The sequence below is a fragment of the Arctopsyche grandis genome, chromosome 11, assembly GCF_051622035.1.
Source record: "Arctopsyche grandis isolate Sample6627 chromosome 11, ASM5162203v2, whole genome shotgun sequence".
Taxonomy (NCBI): Eukaryota; Metazoa; Arthropoda; class Insecta; order Trichoptera; family Hydropsychidae; genus Arctopsyche; species Arctopsyche grandis.
This window is the reverse complement of record NC_135365.1, coordinates 3,922,530-3,949,884: the sequence shown is the minus strand read 5'-3', so window position 1 is coordinate 3,949,884 and position 27,355 is coordinate 3,922,530. Positions and strand designations below refer to the sequence as shown.

Below are 27,355 nucleotides of genomic sequence, written 5' to 3'. Positions count from 1 at the left end.
CGTCATGGGGATATCACGGACCGTTATCTCAGTATCGTCTGGTCTCTTTTGTGCTGTATCTTTGTGCCGCACAACCCGGCCAGGGATCGTCAATTTGGGATCGCAGGCTCCATCCCCCCCGCCCCCCAACCCTTCCAATTTCCACAGCCGCCGTCTAATTTCGCCGACATATTAAATAACGACGTTAACGCTTCGAATTTTGCTAAAGCTACTCTCTTTGTATTTTGCTAAAGATTGTATTCTCGGATATAACCGCCTGTTCGGTGTGTATAATGTGGTGTGTTATGCTCGCTCTCAAACGGTGGTTCGCGGAATTTGTTTGGCTAATTTGTGATTGTGAAGTGTTCATATTAAACGGAGTGATCCATTCCTTCGTATGTAGTTTTTAACTCTTTGAGTGCGCTGACGTCTTTTCCGTTGAAAGCCCGCCACGCTGAAAATTTCGCCAACATTTCTAACTTGAATTATTTGATTGATTTGATTTTTAGATGCTTTTTATTTTTACGAAATTTGCTCACAATACATCTTATATCTATTTTAATGGCTACTGATCTACTGATCATTTTCTATTTTACAATTTTAATTTAATTGGGTTAGTAATCATAGTATTATATTATTCTAATGTTAATTTACAGCGTAATAGGACAAATAGCTCAAAAACCTATTTACAATTCGTATAAATGCTCATAATACATCTAATACTTAATATTAATTAAAAAATCTCTAAAGTCGATGACATAAAGCAGATTGTGTTTAGATAATCTGTGTTTATACCTGAAGGGTATAGACATTTTGTTGTAATCATAGAATTATTTAGAAATTCAATGAAAAGCAGGTAAATTTTATATAAATATATATAGTGAAAAAAGAAAAAGTTATAGGCGTTTGTTTAAGCAATTAAAATCTGACTTAGCGAGAGGGTGGCGAAAAGGGAGAAAACGATCGTAATAGTGTGGATAAATCCGATAAATTGTGTTCCGTTTTGGATAATATGTACATATGTATGTAGTTTCATGATAGGTTTAACAGAATCTAAATAAATACGCTGCAGTTGACATTTTTTTGTAACTTGCGTAGTATAAACAATCTGTTGAGGTATTGAAATTGTTTTACTGCCTTTTTGAACAACCGTCATTTTTACAATGGAAAGGTATACACTGTATTTATTGGAAGGAAGGTGGCCTCATGTTGAGGGTTTTTTAGGTCTAAAAACGATTCAAAAATTGCTATTCTAAAGTCAGTCTTGTAATTGTATGACTTATAAGTATTTTTGGGTTATTGAAAAAGTAAATATTTTAAATTAAATAATGATTTTAATTTAGATGAAGTTATCTTATATTATATATATATATATGTACATACACTTTTTCTCAAAAATTAGGTTTTTTTTTTAAATTTCGGTTCTTCCAAAACTTTTCGATTTCGATCGGTATTTGAAGAAAATTGAATATTTTAATTTTCGTTTCACGCTCTTAATCACATGTGTCCAAATTTCGTAGAGCTGTGATGTCTACTTTACGTGTGAAAAGTTTTAGAATATCTGTCTTGAAATAAATCAAAAAAATAAATGGAAAAACAAATGTGAATACTTTGTACGATATGATCGACATTGAAAGAAATTCATTATTTTTCCTTTCACTTCACGCTCGTATTCATTTATGTCCAATTTTTCTAAAGCTTTGATGTCGTATTTACGTATACACAAGTTGAGAATCACTGACTTGAAATAATTTATAAAAAAAGGAGAGATGTATGAGCAAATGTCCATACTCAACTCTCTGCTCGTTGTTATTACACTATCAATATTGAGATGATGAAGACTTCCCGTAAATGAATATGCATGTATGTGAAGTGGTTTCTTTTGTAAAAGTGTGCATTTTATCGCTGCAATTTTCGCAGCGAAAGCTCGGAAATTTGCATTCGTGCATTGTTTTTAACACTGCAGAGTTTACACAAAAGAAATTTAAATAATTTATATAAACTTTAGCTGTGAAAAGTTCGTTTACAATCACCGATACATATCAAACGGCTTTGAACCAAGGCTTTGAACTGAATGCAGCTCGTTTTGAAACTCAATTATGAGTAAGAATATTAATTAATTTAAATACTTTTTATACAGGTATAAGAGTATGTATCGTGATTTTATTATTCATATATCGAATATAGCAGAACATGGGAGATGGTACTGAATTTCAAATTTCATAGTGTACTAATTTTCCTGTAAAATGTGTAATAGAGTATTGAAATTCGATGTTTTAATAACGTTTTAATATTCAAAAAGCGTTTCTGCGATGAAATATCATGTCTGTTATACGTTTTTGTATCAAATATCGGTGTATTATAATGAAATATATTTATGTTTGTATGTGTAATATGAATAGAATACCGATGAATTCATTCGTGTACATAATTGCAATTATTTTCGTTGTAATCGAGAACCTTCCACAAATAAAGTGTAGTACATATAACATTTTTTTTTTATTTAATTTATTTCAAAATCCTAGTTGCAGTTCCTTTCGGATGTGTATTTATTATACTTGATTTTCACATTCATGCTTATTTATAAGGCAAAAAACGTGTATCAACATTACATTTCATCATGGAAATTGCAACTCTTGAGAGCTAGCCCAGTTCGAAGTCTCGGCATCAGTCCTACATTCACAGAGCGAATTGAAATTAAAACCAAATCATTCGAAACATCCGGAAAAGCATTCGAAGCAAAAACGGCGTCTTACAAGTATACATATTATTTTCTCATGTACCAAAATTGAAGAAGAAGCTGAAATGCCACCTAGAACGATACCCGCCGGGGTCACCCCGTCCAATGTAGATGGAAGAGGAAACTACTCTGATTTCTTCTACATCCAGTACCTCACACGTAAGTTGGTGGAACGAGACCAGCGGGCATGTTTCCAGGGTTTTTAAGTCCATACATTAGTATTGGGAGTTGCCAATTGCAGTAAAACATGTGGCACTCTTCTTCCATGTCGACTATAAAGCAATTCATATCAGGCCGCGGGACTATTAGCACACACCTACGTACCTGCGATAAATCTCGCTCCGAATAGGAAAAGCGATTATGCCGAGGCTTTATCACTTTTATTATTAAGCTGGAAATCTCGGTGGAAAATCGCGGATGTAATAGCATGTTTTGTTTGATTTATCGCTGTTTTAAATCGAACACGGCGCAAACTGTGGTTTATTTAAATTAGACGTTTATTCGTACGTACTGACTTAATTTTGATTTTTTTCTTCATTTTTTATTTTTTTAGTCAAGGACGTGCGCAAAGATTGTGTTTTTTGAAGTGGAAGTTTGGTCTTGTATAATGTAGCAATTAATAAAAAAAATAAATTGGGTTACATACAGATGTTTCAAAAGTGTGAAGCGAATATTAGTCGTTTAATATTTTATTTGATGTAAATAAACATATCGATAGTGTGTCATAGTCAGTGTTTGATATACATTTCTTGATATAAATATGTATTTCGTAAATCAACTGTTTTATCTAAGACATTTATATACAGTTACGAATTAATATGTATTAATAATAACCCAATTTTATCATATTATATTAGGAACATAAATATTTGTATACGTTTAAATTAACAAAATCGAGTTACAATTGTGAATCGGTTCCATAGTTATAATAAAAGACTTGATTGAAATTACTATAATAAAGATATAAATATATTATATATAAAACTTTCCAATTTATTGTCAACAAATTATTTTCAGTACTTTCGACCAGTTTTCTTTTAAAAATTCACACTCCATTCTTCGATTTTACTATTCAAATTTAAAACACGTACTTGTATCAGCGTTTTTTTTTTTCATTATGTTACGTATTTTTTGGTGTATATACTTTTCGCTTTCTTAGCCACTTTTTTTATTTATTCAACCTAAGATATGGTATGATTTTGTATTGAAAACGAATAGAATATACACGGGTGGTTTCAAGGCAAAATCCCTCAGGCCTTCATGCTTCTGATGTGTTTTTGTTTATTTTCCTATGCTTTTATATACCTGTACGGTGTGAAGTGGGGATTTGTGTATACATATGTATGTACAATGTACTTCTTTTTTCTCCGCGCTTACACTTTGTGGGTGTTCTTTTTCAAAGGAAATTTTCAACTAAGTTCTCCTATTTCAAAGGACTATGGAGCACGTTCTATTAACGCACGTGTATTTTTATTTTTATATTACAAAACATGCTCTTTTTATCTCGCTCGACATGTATTTATATTTTACTCATAGGGTGCCACATTTTTTATGAGACAATTGCAACTCTCTACCTTCAATACGCCTTTTCCATTGATTTTTCTTCTCTTTCAGGCTGTGTTGTATTTTGTGTATTTTCGTATTCGTTTTGAGCCGATATATTAAGTATGATTGTTGTTACAGATCCTCCTGAAATCACTACGAAACCCAGAAATCAACAAGTACGAGCTGGAGGCATTGCCTCTTTTTACTGCAACGCAAGAGGAGATCCACCTCCTGTTATTCAATGGAAGAAAAATGGCAAACGAGTCTCTGGTAAGTTATCATTTATTTGTCAATTATTGTATTGAATACCATTGATTGGAATATCCTATATTGTATATATAATGTATGTGTATTTATAAAAGTAAAGCAGAAGTAATGAGGACAAGTTTATGTGTTTTGAAAGGAACATATTTGATTTGTATTGACTGTCAAAGCATTGCAAACATAATTAATTGGCATTCTGACTGTCGTTAACTGTATAAAGATACTCCAGCGATTTCTCTTTGATATTATAGAGAGTATGGAATGTATAAAATACTACTAATATTCTTATCAACATTTTATTGAAGTTTCAACTAATTAGAAAATATATAGAAGCTATGTATCTTACAAATTAATATTTTTTAACTACGAGCTTCAAAAATGTTTCAATAAACTTTTCGATCATTACAAGAATCAAATTATGAAAGTCAAGTTATGAATTCAATGCTCAATATATGTACATATGTATGATACATACAAGTTTTAATGCACAAAAATAGTAAATTTTATTTGATTAAAAGAGCTACCCCACTTGAGAAATAATTCACAACTAAAATTTGGTAACGATCAACAATAGCACACATATATTCAGATTTTTTTTAATATTATTTATTTTAATTTAATTCATTTGATATTATTATTTTTAATATTATTTATATATTTTTTGCAAGTTTTACATACATATGTATATTCATATTGATACACCAAATTTGTAAATTTGAAATTTTGCGAAATAAGCAAGATCTAGTAGCCTTTTTCATAAATTAGTCGAAAAGTTAACAAAACACTATTAAATAGTCGGATATAATTTCCTTAAATTCTAAAAACAACCACTAAAACTTACACATTACTTTACTATTAATGATATAAGTGAAATAAAAAGTATTTTGACAGTTGCGTTAAAATCATGCTCTTTTCACGAATTGTTTTCTCATTTCACGCATTCGGTTCAACATATTAAGATTGTATCTATTTATTTCCATTCGGCATTTCAAATAAAAATATATACATATATCATTTTATAAAATTTGTACTGTCTAAATTCGAATACGTCCATACAAGTTTTGCCGCTTTCAACTTGCTTGCTTTATAAACAAATTTTATTGACACGATAAATTCATTATTACATATATGTAGTATGTATGTACATACATCAATAGCTTTCGAAAAATTCCATTTAGAATTTCAAATACCGTCGAAACCATTCATCCGAGATCCTACCAATGCGGTCAACCGAACGGACGTGCTTGTTTATAAAAATTTTCGTTTTTGCGTCGCACGATCCGTTCACTCAAACAATGGTTCGTCTGCCGTATTGTTACACGTTTCATATTAAAAATGGAATATTTTTTGGTGGTTATCCAGGTACCCAGTCACGCTATCACGTGCAGGAGTACACCGGAGGTGCTATGTTGCGGATAGATCCTGTAAGACCTCAGAGGGACGATGCCACGTATGAATGTGTTGCTGAAAATGGTGTCGGAGACGCTGTCAACGCTGAAGCCATCTTATCCGTCTTCGAATGTAAGTCTATTTTGTTATTTGGTCTATGTAGATTTAAGTGCGGCTGAAACTTCGACCAAACTGCAGCAAAGGAGCTGCCAAGTTTCTGTCTTATTTATGTGTAATGGGGTGATTTAATTTGTTTTCAATTTGTGCATTATCCAACTCTGAACATTTTAATTTCATATATACATACATACATTGTCCATTTTAAGACAGTAAAAAGTAGTTAGCAGTTATATTTGTCTAACTAAGCAAAATCATTGACATGTCCGGTAGCAAAGAATCTATATATATAAAATTGAATGTCTGTTTGTCTGTCAGTCTCGTATAGGCTCCTACACCACTCAACCGGTTACGATGGAACTTTCAGGATTTGTTGTATGTATGTCCGGGAAGCTCACTGAAAAAAAAACGGGAAAAAACCTCTTAATAATAATATTCGTAATTACGATTTTACCGACGCGAAAGTTTGAAGCACCATTGTGTAGTCAAGGAAATGTGTTTGTTGGTAACCACGTTGCAAGTTGGTTTATGACGACACGGCGTTGAAGAGACGTTAGTACAGCTCCAACCATCACTTGAAATGGGAATTGTATGCTTTATTCTGGCATTGCAACGCATGCCGGGTTCAGCTAGTAGGAAATAAAGAAACGTGTGAAATTAGGATTGAGTGCATTTGAGCGAATGAACGTCATATTCAAATCCAAAATGCCTTCTTACATGAACTGTCATCACGTCGATTTGATAGACGATTCTAATGTAGTTTTGATAGTTAAATACCTCTAGCGTCATGTTGGAGATTTTTGCTTACTTTAATGACTGCTAATCTCTGCTTTTTGGTAAAATATCAAAGCGATCGGAAGAGTGGAAGTGGATCAAAATCAGCTCACAAATTTTGCACTGCAAACCAGCATCTAGTCAAACTAGTAAATGGATACTCTATCGATGTGTTTTGTTCATAGATATACATATAATACACATAGATCCGCCCTCACGCTTTATACTTTATATTTTGGCGCATGCACAGTTTTTCTCAGTAGGTAGGTAGGTACCGCTGCGTCGTAGGGAAAAAAACCTTTTTTTTTCCCAACTTCCCCGCTAGTTAAACCCCCCGCACCCCTCAGTTAGTGAAGACAAGATCTCCGACCAAAAGCACACGTCAGGGCCCATCTAGTGTATTATACATCAATGGTTTTGCTAGTTATTATTATGTATGGATGTGAAACTTGGGCATTGATCGCCGGAGTCTTACAATAAATCCAATTCACCCAAAGATGTATAAAACGCTGTATGCTCGGAATAAAGAATAGATGAAAATATACGGAATACATATTTGAGAAAAAGGAAAAGAGTAGTTGAACCAGTGGAGAGAGTGAAAAGGTGAAATGGCAATGAGTATGTCGATGAATAGACAAAGTAAGTCCTCGATTTGGTTCCCCAAAGAATTTAAAGGGGTGGGTGTAAAAAAGTCCCAAGGGACATTTTTTGTATATTTGCTATAGTTGCTCGAAACAGACGACTGGAAGGAAGCGTGTCGGGGAAATCTTTATTATTAAAATTATTAATTATTTTTAAAATGATTTAAAGTATTTTAGATTGGGCGACGCCGGGTATGTTATGTAGTGTTTGATATTCTATCCAAGATCTTATTGAATGATTTATCATAGATAAAAGCCGTGTCAAACCTACATATGTACAAAAAAAAAATATATAAATAAAATGCATAAACAACTATTTTGTTGCTGTGATGTTGTTGATGGTTGCTTCAATGTCATAATATTATACATATATTTAAGTCTGTCTTTTGAGTTTCTGATTTATTTGAAACCGTTTATTTTCTGTCGTTTTATCTGAACGTTTGAGGGGTGCTGTTCATGTAAAGCAACTACAGAAATGGGCTTCTAAAGTTGACTATTTACTTAGGCAACGTGTATTTTACATGTTGCTGATGTTTGAATTATAAAATTACCATAGTTATTTATGGTACTAGTTTGTTCACACAATATCAATTTAATGTTGCATTTGCTTATGATCAAATAAAATTGACGGATTTGTATGTATTACTTTCAACAGTCGGCCTATGGAATTGCAATATATGAATTTTAATTATAAAACTCAGACAACATTATGTTATTATTTTATATGTAGTATTTCGGTGACTTTTTCTGATGTAGGCAACATTAAATTTGTCTAATATGTAATAGTCTTTGCATTGCTATCTATTATACAAGTAGACAAGCTGAATTAGTGAGTAATGATAGGGGAGCCAATTTTATAATAGTTTAGAACCGTCATTAGTCGTTCTCTCACAATCAATATACTTATTTGAACTGTAAGGTAGGATCTTCGAGAGTAATTCTGCAAATAAATAATTTAAATTATGTGAATTGTCTAATGTGAACAATTTCCAGCGTGTAATTCAATATTTGCACTGTACGCAGCGCGTTAGTTTGTTTGCACTGGTGAAAGGAAGGGAAGCTGTGAATAAAGCTCCACTCATATCCGCGGGAAAAAAGCATTTCCCGGCTTGTTTTGTTAGGTTGCTGACTTTGTATCGTTTGTTTGTGTTTATACGTGTTGAGAAAGGTCTTCTTCCCTTAGAATAGTTTTCTCTCCTCACGCCACTCGGGAAACTGGTTATATATAAGTGGACCCTTTAAAAGCTCTATCTGGGTTACCGTTTAGTTTTTCCCTGTTTTTCCACCGAGGAAAATAAACGTTACAAAATTACTCACGAGCGAACTTGAAATTCTCCTACACGTGTGCATAAATGTAATAATCATATCTATTTGAATTACTAATTAATATAATTCAATTGTCGTCGAAAAGTTATTCACTTAGTTAAAGGACTCGGCTGAGGTCGTTAACCGAAATATGCTAATTAGAAAAGTTTTCAAAATCCTTAAGACGATTCTGCCGTCTTGTTTTTGACGTTTTTTAACTTGCCTCTGGAAACTTAATCGTTTTAAATTAATCGTAGAACTGAATTTGCACAATATTATTATTGTTTAATCTATTATAATGTTTCTAGATCGTTCAATATTTCTGCTTGTTTCCAAATAGGTGTATAAATTTAGTCTAGTTTAACATAAACTCCTCTATTAATTATTCAGTGTGCTGTAGTCAAATATATTCGCAGAGGAACCGAGATGTGTCATCTCAATACCGCTCTGTTTGCTGATATTGTATGTACTTACACACTGTAGATAAACGAACACACTTCAAATACCTGCGATTAACTAAAACATATAAATTTACTAATTACATACTGACAATTCAGGCAATTTTATCATAAGAAAGGATAATTATAAAAGTATAGTGATTTTAAGTGACTATAATAATAGCGCCAAGTTAACCCTTTGCGATCGAATTTCAAGTCGCATGTCTATAATGATTTACCTTTCATACTTTCAAAACAATTTAATGCACTCTTCAAAACAAAATTAGCATACTTCATATATTCGATCAAAATTTTACCATTTATGGTTGTTTTGATGCCAAGCTGTTTACGTTCGAGTGAAATTCCAGCTAATAGAATTCATATAATATTTAGTTTCCAGTACATTCATTCAATTATATATTCTACGTTACAAACTAATGTCAGACTGTTATTTCACTCGTAAACTTTGCAGCTGTAATTTACTTTTAATCTAATATACATATGTACATTCGCTTACTTTTATCTATGTATATTACGAGTGCTTCATAGTTTTATTATTTTAGCTTTTACTTATTCCAGGATGATTTACATACGTGCTTAAAATATGCATACATACATACATTTAATAGTTAGACATACATTATGAATTTTATATATAGGTACCTGATTTTTTACAAGATTTTTATTAGCTTCACTCTGTTAGTTTAAAGAAATTCCTGCTTGTTATAAAAAATTATGTGTTCTCATTTTGAACCATTTCTACTCTTGAGCTATTTATTTTATAGTTTACCGACATACAGAGGTTAGCTTACATACATCAAAGTAAACTTGTTTTCAACATGAAGCTAGAAGAGTTAAATCATTAACGAACTCATTAAAATTTACATAGAAAACTTGTGTCAGATCGAAGCGATGACAGTTATGTAGGTATCCATACGCGGCTTTCTGCCGCCTCTTTGCAACTCACAAGCTAAAAACTGGATCAGTGGTAAAACTACTGTTTTCACTCTCACTTATTTTGTCAACATTTGAAAAAGATAGAAACAAAATAGTATGATTTGCCTCTTGATATTGTTGCGTAGGGGTGGGTGGAGGATCCAAATGAAAGGCCAAAGTCGCTTCATAGCATTTTTTCTCTGATTCAGGAGGTCCACGCGCAGCCAGCGCTCGTTCCAGAATCATCTGATATTGCCTAGGTACCTCATGAAGTGCAATGCGCTCACTACAGCTTCCCTGATCCGTTTGTTTCTCCATTGTTTAGGATTCTGAGAACTAGCGGGAGATGCCACTCGGCCTAATCCGAGGGTCTCCATTGTACACTTCAAAATGCATTTTAGGCGGCGTATAATCCCCACGTTGCAATATGTCTACCACGCTAAAAATTTCGCCCACATTTCCAATTAGAATTATTTAGAAATCCAATGGAAAGCCGGTTTAAAAAATTGTAGTTAATCCTTAGATTACTACACTAGATAACTACCGCTGGGGATTTAGAGTCTTGTAAAGGTGTGTTTAGACTGTATTTTTTCAAAACTAGTTCCATCTTCATTGTTGTTAAAAATGTAATCCTCTTAAAATTAATATAAATCGATCGCTTGACATGTATTGGGAAAATACCAGTATATTAAATAAGTGATGCTTCTTCCGATAGTCACCTATTAAGCCCAATCTGATCGTTCCCATGTGCAAAAAGAGACCAAGTCACAATCTTTAATATTCAGTAGTTAGGGATTTCCGTCGGGCAATTCTACTATGGTTATACATTCAGAAATTACGATGAAAACTAGTCTTTTAATAAAGACTAGTTTTCATTGCAATTGCTTTGTCTACGTTAATACGTAGACAAAGCAATTGCAAGATTACACGGCTCATGTTTAATACATTTTTTTGCAATACTACCTGGAAAGGCTTAGCAGATAGTACTCTTGTTTATTTTATACATGCACAATGTACAACGCACATCAGCGTTCTTCAGGCCCATAGACTTGTCGTTAAAATGCCGATCGGCGTTGTTCAGCAGTGAAATGGTTAAAAGTACGTCAAAAGGGATAAATATATATGTACATCAGTGGCCTACTTTATAGATGCATTTACAAAAGCATTCAAAGTTTTGATTTGAGTTTCAATATAATACGAGGCGGCACTCGCTCACAGGTATAGCGAATTTTCCGCATCAATTTTCGCGCACACATCGCATTTCGTACGCCCTCACGTACGTTCGCCGTAAAAGGACCCCGAAAATAAATGATTTGGAAATATGATATTTACCTTTGGTCCCCGAATGGGGGATTTGGCTCAGGGCCTCCAGCCAATTCACTTCTCGTGTTTGGTACAGCTCCAATATGTTCCTTGGCGTTGTGTCTCATCGAGCCTCGTATGCAACGACGGATTATACAATACTCAGCTTTCACTATAACCCAAGGCGAAGGCTCGAATCTTCAACGTATACTATGTATGTACATATATGTATATCTATTACAACGTTTCGCAACCTTTTCTTACACATACCTACCTTTTGGCCAGTACATTTTCAAAAGTTGTACCCCTCATTTTAGAACTTATTTATATATAATAAGCCCTTATGTACAATATTCCTCCTTCTCTTCAGACTGTGCTTAAAAAGCTCGTACATTATTAAATATTTGCTAAATATGCTTCATTGACAGTCGAATTGAATTGTTATACATATGTATATGTACATCTATATGTAACATAATAAGCAGCGTCGACTAGTGCTTAGCATATTATGCTTTTGAGCGGGGTGGTCACGGTTCGATTTCCACTAGTAGATGTTTTGGGCAGACCTTGGTTTTTGACTCCAGGTCGATCGTTTCTTATCAGAGTTTGCCAATTTATCTGATTTCATTGTTGAAGTGGTTCCTCATCAAATTGACAAAACCATCCTAACTACTATTTCAAATTTATAATCTATAAATTTAAACGTTTATCAAAAAAGACGATTGATCCTCAGGAACGTCAGATATGATGATCGCCATTGAAGAATTTGGGAATCACTTACCTATTATATGAATGTAAGGTAGGGCTTGCCAGGTTATCGATCTGGAAACAGAGACTTCTCTAATACGCTTCAATTCGTCTCTATTTTGAGCAACTTGCATCCATTTCATCCCATACAATTCTACAAGCTTTTTATTAGCTTAAGGGCGAAAACATACAGCGATGAACGGCACACCGCGTGGATGGCTCCTCGCCGTGTGTGGTCTCTTACATTTCTCCAAATATGGGATACACCGTTATCGCATATGCTAAAAGGAGCCGCCGTTATAATTAGTTTTCAAGGATTATCTCCAGGCTTAAGTGCTGTCGGCTAACAATGGAGACCCCTGAATGGACTTAGTGGTCGGTAACGGCACCCAACCACTTCCCGCTAGAGCTCTCATAACTGACAGCGCGAGACCGTGGGACTGCATATCTGGTACGTGACTATAACAATAGATAAATAAACGTGTCGAGGAAGATGCACTGAGCGACCTGCCCTTTATAAGCAGGTACTTAGGCCATACCAAGGCATTCTGGACGGAGCACTGGCAGTGCGTGGATCTCCTTAATCACCCAATAAATGCTGTGAAGCGATTTTGGCCTTTTATTTGGATCCTCCACCCACCCCTATGCAACAGTATATTCCAATGTCATTCGATCATTTCTTTCATCCATTCGTCTAGAATGGGTCACAAACATACATAGGATATCAAAAACTATTATACGACCCGTTCAATCTCAACCGCAACTTTTCAACATACACAGTTGCTAATTTTACGATGTCATTTAATAGCCGAACTCGCCAAGGATAGCCCGAAGATAAATTGGAACGATTCTGTACATAGAGACGTACACAGCGACGGAGCATGTCGTGGGGGCGGAGACCGTTTGTCGGGGGCGGCCAGGCACGTACACGGTGAGACGCGACCGCCGCCCCCCCTGCATCTGTCTGGCTGGATGCTGTGGCCGGAATATGCAATGCTGTTTGTGTGCACCGTTTGATGTGCCAGGTATCAAGTATTAACGCGATACCGCAATCGACACAGACCGCAGTTTACATATGCACTCCGCAAAAATGTGAAACCGCCCCTGGACAGTCAGGGGTGGCTAAGTTTTGTTTATTCAACATTCTAGTTTTTACTTTGTACGATCTAATTTTCTTGTTTGAAGTATCAGAGAGCGTGCTGCTTTTTGTTGCTCCCACTCCGTCCCTCCACATTTTCGGTGACAGCTTACATGTCTGAAACTACTTCAATATTTAGATCATATCTTTCGGAGAAATCTATGTATATAAGTATCGATAGACTATGTTTGTGAGATTGTGATCTGAAAAGTTAAACAGTTGTCTTACATTGGGTATAATTCCCTTAAACTACGGAGTAAATTCTCATTAATTCATTTTGTTCTCCAGCTTCTACGTGGTAATACGTCATGCCCGTCGTTGGGACATGACGTATTACTATTTAACAGTTAACAGTTGGGACTTTATGTCCCTAATAATTATGTGCGTGGTAGACACGATCATTTGATGGTTCTACCTCCTGCCCGCACAAGTCTTTATCGGACGGCTTCAAGAGCCACCGACTTCTCAAATCGTTGCTACCGAGCCTGAATGTGATATTTTCCACCTCAGTGAGTGTAAAATTATTTTAAACTTTTTGTCTGGTAGCTTGCACTCATCATTATTTTCATAATTGAATGTGATGTATGAGTGGAATTTTGATCTTCTCTCTTCTATTTGGGCCTGCGAAGGGATGTTTTCTATTTGTGGCTGGTTCTTATATTGGTATTGGCTGTAGATGCAAGGCATTATCTGCTGTTATTATAATGCTATTCCTTTTTATGATTATCTATTATTTATATAAATGTATTTTTTGTCTGTGTATATACATATGTATATATTTTTATTTTTCTCTGTGTTCGACCATTGTGGTGCGTTAGGGACTCCTGTAATACCACTATGGTTCAAACTTAAACTTAACTAAATAAATAAGTGCAGGAAAAAAATGAGAATTTCAACATATGTATGTATGTAAATCTAGCACTCACATTTCAACTATATACCTATGTATATACCCACAATCTCCAATAACACACTTGTCGAAACTTTCTGTCAATTTGAACCACTGAATAACCAATTTCACTTACGATCTCCCCGAGCGTTTTCCACTACGTACTTATTCTTCCGGCGTACTTCCTCGTTGAAAAATCAGCAATGTCTGGATGCAAACTGCACTCCACGGGGATGCAGATGCCTCTCACCATTAACCGCATATCTCCAGTGCGAAATTGGTTTCAAGTGTGGCGACGACAACGTTCCGGCACCGGTACACGTACCTATCCATTGAAACGTCTTTGCCAGGAATAAAACGTAACGATAACTGCGAAAACGTGTCTTTTGCCAATGCCGTATACGTGTCGTCCTCACGTTTTATACACTGCCTACTATTCCAGATGCAACGACGTTTGCAATTGATTACTTGTCCTTTGCGGTTTCTGTGTTTTGGGGTGTAAAAGCCATCCTAGAGCGAATACACAGCGATGAACGTGTTTTTTTTTAGATGCGAAAAAAATGTTGAATGCCTTGTACATATTCATAGAACGCCCAGTCACTCCCCTGGAGTGTTTTCGGTAAAATTGTATCCTTGTATTTATCCTTGCCTGACGGTTCTAGGATACTTACCCCCTAGACAAAAACCTGGATATTAAACCCCCGTGCATATACCCCCCCATCAAGGATAAAAATTGACAGTATCTTCAATAAAAAGTCAGTATCAATGCTAATTTATTTCAGCCAGAAAAATACAGATTCAGAAATACAGATATTAATAATACATATATCAGATTCTTTATAATAAAAAAGCAGTAATCAATAATAATAATTTAAAATATACAAAACTCCAAAATCAATTGTATTTTAATCTCTTTTTCTTTTCCTTTTCTCGATTTTACAAATTCCATCATGGATAGTCTTAAAATATAATAATAATAATAATATAACAATAATATATACTTCTATTAAAATTTACTTTCAATACCACAGAACACAAACGCCAACTGGTGACTAAACGTCTTTTAAATTGATATTTATTCTATTTACAACAATAAATTAAAAGTAAATATACTCTACAACACTTAATTTATTCTTATTTATTACTTTACTTTATTATTAATTATTAATTATTTATTGCTATTTAAAAAAAATTATCAATGGCGGGGGTTATTTGCACTGGGGCTTAATGTCCAGGGGGTACATGTTCGGATACCTTGCTTGACAGTGATCGATAACGGAGTATCCCATATTTAAATAAATGCTGGAAGCCCCCCACGGCGGGGGGCCAAGCACACGACGTGTCGTTCTTCCCTGTGTGATTTCGCCCAAGTTTGACCTTTAAAATCCTACGTACCAATCCTTCGATGAACGTTCAGTTGAATAAAAGTGTTTTATTAGTTTCACTTCACCAATTGGTCTGACAAACTTACTACATTCTTCCGATTGCTTTGACACTTTGCCATTTTACGCGGCTTGTCCGCCGATAGAGATTTCATTGGGTCCGCTAAGTTGATGGTGAAATATACTCGTAATACACACGTTTAAGAATACAAAAAATTTGGAAAAGGTGACAGCTCACCCATTGCCAAAAGTCAGTAGCTTTGTTTGTTTGACTTTCTTCCCCCCCCACTCGTTTTGTAACTTGTTTAAACGCCTATAACATTATCATTTTCTCACTATATATTTTTGGATAAAATTTGTCTCATTGTCTCTCATTGTAAAATCTCATTGTCTCTCATATATATTTTTACTTCACTAATAGGTTATATAATGAATGATAACTAGATCATGAAAACGTGATCAGTAATCGATTCTGAGTTCGAATCCGTCAAAATCTCGAGTTCGAATTTTCGCATGATCACAAAACTTCATCTATTGTTACTACGTAAATAGTTAAAGTAAAAATATGTGTTTATAAAATTGAAATGGCGTTCTCGCCGCTAGTTTGACGTCTCTCTTTTTGATCTTTTCTATCTTTGTTTTCAACTTTTTGGATTGATTTTGGACTGAGAGCGTTTCTTCCGAACTGCGATATTTTACGAACTCTTAATCATACTATATTTTACAAGCCATTTTTAAACATTCATTAAGTATGAAGTGCGTTCACCCAAGCTGGAGTTCTTCCACGAGATTTCGTTCTACACATGCGATTTCACATCATGTTTTTTCGCCCTACATCTCACTGATCCAAACTTTCTCGTGTATACGTAAGGAAACGAGCTCAGACTCATATTATTGTTCAATCTAGATGCGATAACATACGTCGGGGGGCTTTTTGACTGGAAATTCGCATTAGTGTGATCGAGTCGCTGCGTAAAATACACAGAATGACCCGACCGCTTGAACCGAATGTAAATTGATGTTTGCAATTAGCAATTCAATTACTATCAAATTTATACGGCAACTGCAGTGAAAATAAACTCCCGACAAATTATTTGTATGCCTGGCTACGATAACAGTTCGAATTTGCATGAAGTTAATTATCATCACGTGTTTGTACGGACTTGAGTTAGTCATCGGCCGATTCGTTAGATGATTCGTTAATCAGCGATGTTTGACTTTTGAAGGGGTCAAAAGCAGTCGCTGGATGGGCGGCAGCTCTCGGTTCGGACTATACTTCATTTCGTGCAGAAATAATTTGTGTAATCTATCCTGACAGTGAAGCTGGCCAGGCAGTGGCAGAAGTTGCCGAATAATTGATGGCGGGTCGTAAAGCAACTTGCCGGTGGCTTTGCTCTGCAGACGTAACACTCCCTTGCCCTTTCGCTTACACCCTTCGGACTCGATCTCTCCCTTTTTTTATTCTATTTTATTGTTTGCAAACACGCCTGAACGATGAACTGGAATGGAGTGCCGTTTTTTTCCGCTTGAAATTAATTTTTCCTATTTTTTACAAATAATATGTATGTACCTAATGTACATTTTTCTGTATTTAAACTAAAAATACCTAAGAAAATTCTCAACAACTTTTATTTTTAAAATAGTTAGGCAAACATGAAAAAACTGTATGTAAACTACCACTTCCGGTTGACAGATGCTTACCAAATTTTATACATAACTTGGTATTAAGTTTATACTTCTAGATATGAAATTTCAGCTTAATAAACCAAAAGGTTTCTGAGAAAAATATAAAAAACCTCGATTCTCTAGAGTAAAAGTACTACTTCCGGTTGAGGTAAAAATATTCAAAAATGTCACAGTATCGAAAATTTTAATGTCTATTACATGTAAAAAAATTCAGTCTGATTCGGTTACGGTTTGGGAGATAATTGAATTCAAAAACTTAAAAAAAGAGGGCACCTATAAGTGGAGGTTCCATTTCGGGTCAACTAAAAAATTTACGTTGTATCGATAAGAATTTCAGTAACCGATATTAAGTTTCAGTTCGATAGGTGTTCAAAAAAGATGATTTCATGAAAGTACGCTTCCGCCATACTGTTGTAAGCATGGTATGGGAGTTTCTGGAAAAAGGTCAATTTAAACTCTAATCCCAATCAAACTGTTAAAACTCTAGATCCAATCAAACTGCAATGGGTGACAATTAATTTAATATCTATGTATTTGTTTAATATCTATGTATTTGCTCAATATCTATGTATTATTTAAGAATACTTGGGAAATTCGGTAAAGCCAATGAACCCAAGGAGTCTGATAATGCACATGTAAATTAGTACAAAAATGAAAATATCAAATAAGATTACATAAAATATAAATAAATCAACTCAATTTTTTTTTATTTATTTATTTACGTATTAGCCACAGTGTTAATGAAGAATACTCTAACGCGTCACCGTGACCAGATATATAAGCATAATACAAATACTAAATATAAGAAAATTAGGGAGACATCTATGTTGTAAATAATAATTTTTTGAAATCATATTCAAATAGTGGTGACATAGTGGGTAGGATGGTTTTTACATTACTTGGCATGTATCTTTTTTTCAGTTAAATCACTTCCAATTGTCGAATTGATTTTGACATTGATATTTGTGATGTAGTTTCGAAAAAAAACATCATATTAGCCCTTTCAAATCTGTATAAACAATACTTCAATTCATTCAAATTCAAATGTTGCCGTATATAAAATGACTCCGATAAATTGATTCTTGAACGCGTAAAATATTACTTTTACTACATTTACATACATATGCAGAATTCGAATTTCGTTCGAATCTATGCAAATAATATGTAGAATTGAGCTCGAAGCCTTTCGTTATATCGTCGTGCAAAATCTAACGGGTGACGATTCCCCTCAAAAAGGATATATGAATAATATTATATTCGTATGTATGTAGGTACATACATACATACATAGTGTGCTGTGCGAATATGTATGTTTGACCGTAAAATTTATATTAGTTTTATGAACTTCAAGAGTACATATGTATGTATATATGTACGTAGTCGGTAAAACTTGCGTCATTTGGGACCCAGACGAGTTTATTACCGTATCAATAAACGCTCGTTTATCAGTAGTGAAACTTGGCAATTTTGTATTTTAATAAGTTCATTATTATCTATGCTACATACATAAAGGTCATGTTTGTTCGTTTGTCCACTATGCAATAGTGTTGTGCCCGTTGATACTTCAACGGGTGCTTTTAAATAGCAATCGATACATGAACCACATCCGAGGCTATTGTTGCTAGCAACTTCAGCATGCACATCTCTTGTAGTCAATTCGTATATATTTTCATGTTCCAAAACGCAGTTTAATTACTTGGTTAACAAACCAAGATTTCTTTATTATCATAAAAACGTTACATTTATGTTATTGGTAGACATATTCGAAAACTGCAGATTTAATTATGGAACGATGATGAATTTAAAATGAGATACGTAGAACTTATTAGTTTCACTAATTAACTTTGGTTCACTTTGTTCTGCTGCTATGCTGACTATCACTTGTGGGGTCGATTTTAATGACTACCACTCTCGGAGTCTCAATGGTGATGACTACTACTCTCGGAGTCTCGATAGTGATGATAACTACTCTCGGAGTCTCGATGGTGATGACTAACTAATATGATCAAATCGTGATCTATATAAATGATTTCTTTATCTCTTGGATTGGGCAAAGTCCGGCATTCCTATCTCATGTGACTATCCTTTTACAGGTTGAGTCGCATGGTAACTGACTGACGAATGTGATCGAATCGCGATCTATGTAAATGATTTTTTTATATCTTGGGTTGGGAAAAGTCCGGCACTCCTGTCTTATCCGACTATCCCTTTACAGGAATTTTAATTGACTTGTAACTCACGTATATGAATGTGATAAAGTGAATTTGATTATTGTGGGAACTACATTGATAAGCGAGGTACATAACAATATGTATGTAGGAAAACTACATATAATAACTCGACTCATTTATTGCTGCACTCGTGCATCACCCCTTCGCTCCATCCCCGCACACTCGCCCGGCCGTCCATATACAAATAAGCATATGTATGTGTCTGTCAACTGACAATTTTGCAGACGTTGCTTACTTATAATCAAGTGCTCAAATGTGTACACATGCCCACTATAAAGTATTTTATTTTTTATAATTTATACCAGGAAAACCTAACAGGTAACCCCAATGCGTCTTCCTGGACATTGTAAATTTGATACGATTATTATTAGTACATAGTATACTAAGGAAATACATTAACACACGCAGATACATCTACGGTAAAATTTGTGAATTTGCAGCATTTTTAAAAAATTCAGTGATATTCAGTAAGCACATAACAATTGACATCCACAGAGATATTTATGGTCAAATTTGTAAATTTGCAGCATTTTATACAATTCTCCGAAATCCCAAATTGCTAAAAACTCGAGATTTGCGATAAAATGGGTAAGGTAGCCTATTTTTTGGAACCGTTTCAATGAAAATCAGTCAAATTGGCAAACTCTGAAAGGAAACGATCGACCTATAGTCAAAAATCCAAGGTCTGGCCAGCAGAAACCAGTGGGATTTTAACGCGTGACCACTTTATTCAAAGCATTATATGCTAACCACTAGTGTATTTTGCTGGTTTTATATATGAATGTTTACTTTAACAATCCATAGTTTTTAATTGCGATTACATATATCATGTACGGGGTTTAAGGGCTCCCATACAAGGGCATGTTTGCAATTCGCTAATTTTTTATACAAAACGCCAAATTGGGGTCCTTATACAAAATCCTATGACTGAGTGTTTGTTTGCTTACGGTTTTCAATTCAGAACCTTAAATTTACCGAAACTCTTATACATTTTCCAGATAAGTATGTATGTGTATGACAATAAATCGATAAGTTTCATGCGGCGTATGATTGTTTATGAAAATTTATTTTCAATTTTGTCGCCGTTGTGTGTGTGTGTTTTTTTTGTGTTTTATTTTGTCGTATAATTTTTACCCATCGTCTTGTTGAGGGTATACCCTGAGGGCCTGGCGAGATGCTCTCTTTATTGCCTTTTATTTTCCGATTCCTCAGTTGGCTTAAATTTTTGTTTTCTTCTCGTTTTTCCTCCCTTGTTTCTTCCTTTTCATGAAAATTCTAGTATCCACTCTGAGCTTTTGCTTCGCATCTATTCTTCATACGTAAGGTAAAATTGCAGGAAATGAATTGAAATACATGCACAAGTTGGAATAACGAAACCTGAGTGGGTTTCCTTATTTCATTATATCCGTAGAACCCTCCTCATCCTCCGTCATGATTATATTCTAGTGCTCCGAAATTTCATTTCCGTGCGAGATTACGATATATATACGTACACTTTTTTTCCCATCGTCATTTTAATGTGCAAAATGTGCTACTCTCGTTATTGCGATATGCAAAAGTTACTTTTCGGCTGATGTATTATACATGCGGCGTAGTTATGTGACCTTCACGACCAATATTCCTGAGACAAAAACCACTTTCATCATGACAAAATCGCAGCTGGAGCTCACTAGGGCAATCTCCCATGCCTCCCCCCTCCCCATAAGCTTCGAAAATATTTTACACCCTTTCAACGCGATATTTTGTCAGTGTCATTTTCCATTCGATGGAACGACATGTTTTGTTTTACACAGCAATCTCTACCCGTCCGATGTTTTTCCTGCCGTTGTTGTGTTAATTTTTCATTATTTTTTTTGTGCTTTTTCCACCACCCCTCCCCACTGACTGATGTTGCTAATTGATTTTTAATATTCAGTTTCGCCAGTTTTTATTAATTTCTCTCGTCGGTTACTAATACCCTATATTCAGGCGGCAGCAATAGCCAACCGATTTATAATAATCAGAAAAATTACAATATTTTTGTTAGTATTTTTACATATAAATAATAAAAGGCTTCCATTAAAAACGAATATTCTTTTTTTTATAAATTCATATTAAACCTTGTTTTTTTTTTTCAAATACAAACGAATGCGAAAAATATTAAATTTCGATATTATAATACAATTTTCTTAAGATAATAAGAATTTTCATGCTTAATTGCTTCAATTATGTAGTACTGTTTCTAAACCAATTTTTGAGCATTTAATTATACAATATTACAGTAGAAAATCTGTCCTAATTAATTTTTGTATTTTTTTATCGATATCCTAATAACTACGTTATATGTATGTAGATATGTAATTTTTAATGAGTTCGTTAATTATTAAACCCCTCTAGCTTCATATTGGAGACTTTAGCTCACTTCAATGTTAGCTAACCTCCGTATGTCGGTAAGATTTCAAAGCGATCTATAGTGGTTCAAAATTTTGACGGGCAGGAATTTCATGGAACTTACAAAGTGAAGCTAGTAAAAATCCAGAATTTATCTCAGATGTATCGCATCTATGTATGTATATAAAATTGAATGTCTGCTTGTTTGCCTGTATTTCTCGTATATCTATTTCCTAAACCACTCAACCGATTACGATGGAACTTTCAGGATTTGTTGTATGCATGTCCGGGAAGCTTACTGTGAAAAAAAAAACGGGGAAAATCCTCTTAATAATAATATTCGTAATTACGATTTTACCGACGCGAAAGTTTGAAGCGCCATTGTGTAGTCAAGGAAATGTGTTCGTTGGTAACCACGTTACCAGTTGATTTATGACAACACGGCTTTCTTACGCTTTTTACGATTTTTCTATACGCTTTTTCATAGTTTTTTTAGATGATCCAACTACCATAAATAAGCATCAGTACTGGTCAAGTGTTTAACTTTTCCGAGAACACGCGAATAAAACGCTGCGTATTAATGGGAGCGGCAGCGAATGAAACTTGCCGCAAAAGGTATATATTTTTATATACCATACTTGAAATAAAAATTCACCCCAAACCGATAATAGCAAAGGTTTTCCGCTTCTGACATACGCGTTCAATCTACGCGTACGTGTTTGCCACCGTGGCAATTTAAAGGTTTAATGCCCCCGTAAATTTGCACTCGAATATTCTAGTATTTATTTTAATAATAATATCGCCTCGGCTGCCTTCCTCACAACAATTATAATGCGCTGAAATATTACTGCATTTGATATACTAAATAGGATTAGATAATATGCATATTTATGAGAGCATTAATAGTGAGTTAATCCCACAAATTAGTTTGGCTCAACGCCATGCGAAAATCGGTACAATTATACTATTTCAAGGCTTTAATCAGCCCGAATGTTTTGTCGGCCACACATAAGAGGACCTTTTACCTTATTTTAGTCACCCTGACATTAAAGACCCTTTCTACCTTCTGAACCCTGCCTGTTATTTAAGCTTCCTTCAGCCCTTTGTTTTTTTTTATTATTATAAAAAAAATTAGACCCTCTTATCTTATGCGATTTTTTCATCATTTTATTTATATAATACTATGTATATTATAATCCGATGATGCCCAGCGTTGCTCAGGCGGATCAAAGCTTGAAGAAACCTTCAAAGGACAACGACTCATTTCAAAATCCGTCTACGGTCTAATTGTATACATATGTAGGTATACCTATACATACAATTTGTAATTTTAAACTCTCGTGGGCTCGTCTTGCCAAAAAATTTTGAAAGTTTCACTTTTAGTCTGTGTGGCGTGCATACATTGTATGTACATATAGGTAATACATCATCATCATCATTTTCGCCTTCCAAAATTAACTTCTGTATGAAGACCTCTATTCGTCTCTGTTTTGCGCAATTTACATCCATCTCACCCCACACATTCTTCTAATTTTAATACACCCATCTTCCTTCCGAACTTTCATTCACCCTTTTACATTCTCTCGGGTAACATTCAAGCAATGTTTTCGTCCTTTTTTTCTATTTACGTGACCAGCCCATTCTAGTTTCAATCTCTTCACTGTCTCCACTATGTACATTTGTACATTTATCAACTTACCTTGCTAGCTGCCACAAATCTTCTGTATTAATGTACATATATACAATTTGTAAAAATTTATGTACAAGTCTAAAATTTCATAGATGTCTCAATGGATTAATGAATTAATTGTTAATTTTGTGTTCTTCAGATTCTCGAAATACAGTGATTTATGTAATAAAAACGCTGCATTGTTTTTAATTAATAGTTCAGGAAGGCGCATTGTGGTCTTCCTGTCAAGCCTTCTCTTATTCCTAGTTATGCCAAGCATACGATGTCCTATACGTCTTTAAATGCATTTGACTTTCGAATTGGACTTGTTTACTTATACAAATGTGCATATACATACATACATATACTCTCCATAGAACTGATACATTCAAATAAAAACAAAATTGTAGGTCAAACAGCAGTTAGATATGATAGGCAAGTGCCATTTATAGATAACCAAGCCCGGCATTGCTCGGAGTAAAATAAAAAAAAAATCCTCATCCCTTTTAAAACTTTGTATTAAGTATAATCTGTTGATTAACTCCTTGCGTAAGTTTTCTCAAAATTCGTGACCCAAAACGGATAGTTTCGTCAAATTTCATCAAAATCCTTTTATAAATTATTATTCACAAAATAATAAAGGTGTATTCTGATAGCTACCGATTCAGAGATCAATATCTATTTTACACTTTTTTTTTCTTCGTCAGTATTTATAAGTATGACATCATCATATTTCATGTCAAAAATAATAGGAAAAAATGTCAAAAACCTATGGATAAAAGTAAATACATAGTATTCGACAGGATTGATATTGTTGAAATTTGCGTATTTTATACGGAAGATTAAGTAGATACATATATATTTAAACGAATCTGATGTAATGCTGTGTATTATTGAATTTCCCAAATCGTCTCGCGGCTTACTTGCCGGAATATTATTTCGGAATTTTCCAAATAGACTGTTGACTTTCGGGGAAACCTTTATCCTTCGTTTCCAGGGTTTCAATGGGAGGAAATTAAATTGTGTTCACTTTTGGTCACGGTAGACCAAAGGCGATTGATTTTGCGGACTTGATGGTCATCCCGGATAATGGATCCGATATCTAATTTGGCTCCCCCGAATAACTCCCTCTCGGCAACACTTTAAATGAAATAATAAAACCTTTTAAAGAAAATTCCACTTTACGGACCCACGATGAAATTTTAAACACACATACATATACATACATATATGTAAGTATATGTACGTAACGTTTTTATATTGGATTTTTTTTCGTCGTAAATTGAATTTGTTGCTGCTTTATAAAATGAAATAAAAATAAAAACCTCCATAATATCGCTAATGTTACGCATTATTACTTATTCAATATACAGACATTTCACTTGCGTACTTTTTATCTCGTAACTCGTATCATTCGATTATACTAACTCGATGAGTAAATTGTGTCTACTTATAGTGATTAAAAGGCATTGTCAGACGATCTTTTATTCGCGTCTATCTTGCTCAATTCCACACCACACTTGCTCCCTTACATTTAGCTTTTCTTTTTTTCTACCATTATACATATAATATTATGTACCTACTACATTACTACTATTGGCTTATATTTAAGCACTTCTTTTGTACACATTCCATACATTTTAATAATATTTCTCTGAAGTTCTTGTTTTGCATTACATTTACTTTATATAATCTTCTTCTAAATATACTTGTGGAACAATTCCTACTCCCAATTCAATCTACATTTTCATCTGCTTGAGTAGTATAATTAATATCTTATCTTTATCATGCCATCGCTAGTCTTTCATCTGAAATCGCTATTTGTACACTTTACATACATGGTCCTATTCCAATTACTTCTTATTATTTCAAATATATGTTTAAATGTAGGATCCTGGATGCAGAGGGTTCCAAATGATACACGTGGAGTAGGTTAGACAGTGTTTATTTACGCGTCTTAACGTCGGACAAGCCTTGCGGCAAGTGACCCATACACGCTTCACATTAATCTAATCATTAGATTAGATTCTAATGTCACTTTGGGAAAGGAATCTCTAAGCTCTTGCATTCCTAGAAGAAGTACACTATACATTTCCGTATACTATCATAATATTATTTTTATTTTTTATTTTTTATTTTATTTAAATAGGCACACATACAGAATAAAATATAAAAAGAAAGTTGTATAATGAGACGAAAAATAATAATAAACATAAATAAAAATATAATATTCCATTTACAGTGAGCACCACATGGTGATATAAAAAAGTAAAATTACAAAAACATCAAGATTTTAAAAAAAAGAAAAGAAACAGATAAAGAAAAGGATACAGATAAAGTAAAAAAGAAAAAGAAAGACTATAAGGGTGAAGAAGCAAATCAACCACATATTATTTTCTTCACCTTTGTCCTAAAAATACTAAAAGAGTCTCTAAAGAGGTCAGGACAATCATCTAAGCTATCGTAAATACGGCATATACGAACGATTGCACTATTGAAAGAGGTGTTGCTTTGACAAATAGGTGGATAAAAAAGATTTGTGCATCTGGTGAATCGGGCATTAACGTTAAAATTAATCTCGCTTAAAACAGACGTGTCAAGAATACCATTAGCAATCTTATATAAAATTAACAAATCAGAAACCCTTCTACGCTGAGACAAACTTGCAATATGGAAAAAAGAAAGTCTGTCATTATAAGATGGTAACAGTTTTTTAAGACCAGTCTTATAGGATAAATGGCGCAGAAAACGCTTCTGGATTGTTTCTAAGTGCTCAATGTGAGTTTGGTAATAGGGAGACCATATGATTGAGGCATACTCCATATTACTACGAACTAAACTGTAATAGAGTAGAATCAGAGTATGGGGATTCTTAAATTGAATTTTAATCAATGTATCTCTAATTTCGCACAAGTGCTCTTGCTACAAAATACTTGTTTATAACAGTTTTTCTGTTGTGGTTGATTTTCACCGGCCAGCCACTTATCAATGAAGCAAACTGTGATATTTATTAAACATAATGTACAACTTGGCATTTCTTTTACAATATAATAGGTCGAATAGTTTAGCTTTAATACTATTTCTTGGTTGTTTTTTATGAGCACCATTTTAATACCAAAATTTCATTTGACAAAACATTTTAAAATACGGAGAGTTTCGTCTCTTGATAAGTTTCTTTTTGGATTTTTGGCACCATGGCAAATTTCGTAGGCTGCAATTTATTGGGAGGCGCGTCTGAGAAATACAAATAAAGATATTGTGTAGATGTGAAGACGGGTTTCCAAAATATGAGTAAAAAACGCAGCGAGTAGTAGTTTATTGTTGACTCGCCGATCAGCCAGCTCCGAATGAATCACGAAACAATCAGCTGACTATTTATATTGATCGGCCACTTCCGTCGAGTTAGATTATTGGGCGATGAGTCGCGACTCCTTATTGGCTGTTGTATGCAGCGCCCTCATTGGCCGACGCCTTTTTGGTGTGAACGCGTGATCAGGCGAACAGTGCTGGTATACCAGTGGTCGACGATCACCGATTGCCTTATCTTTTTAACTAGCCAAAGTTAATATTTCCGGGGAAAATATGAAATTGGTAAATTTCAAACATTTTCCATTATATGTACATGCGTGTGTATGTACATACATATATTAAAATTTTTGTCATCTCTTTATTACCGTGTGGAGGAGAGGTGGAAGTTTTATCGCCTTATTTGAATTTTGAACATTCAGCGCGTTGTTGTCGTTAAATGTCGATTATTATGACTTGTTGCGTAAAATATGTTTTATTGATAGTTACGGCCGATCCCTATTTTTCG

General features: G+C 34.3%; 1 protein-coding gene across 4 annotated transcripts in view; it reads left to right on the top strand.

The window, feature by feature from the left end:
• Lar (tyrosine-protein phosphatase Lar) overlaps positions 1-27,355 on the top strand; it is a 280,520-nt gene that overhangs the window by 174,927 nt on the left and 78,238 nt on the right. For all 4 annotated transcript variants that reach the window (XM_077441553.1, XM_077441551.1, XM_077441552.1 and 1 more), the window contains exons 4-5: positions 4,403-4,534; positions 5,891-6,049. In XM_077441553.1, coding sequence (XP_077297679.1) covers positions 4,403-4,534; positions 5,891-6,049 — 291 coding nt within the window. The remainder of the gene's footprint in view (positions 1-4,402; positions 4,535-5,890; positions 6,050-27,355) is intronic.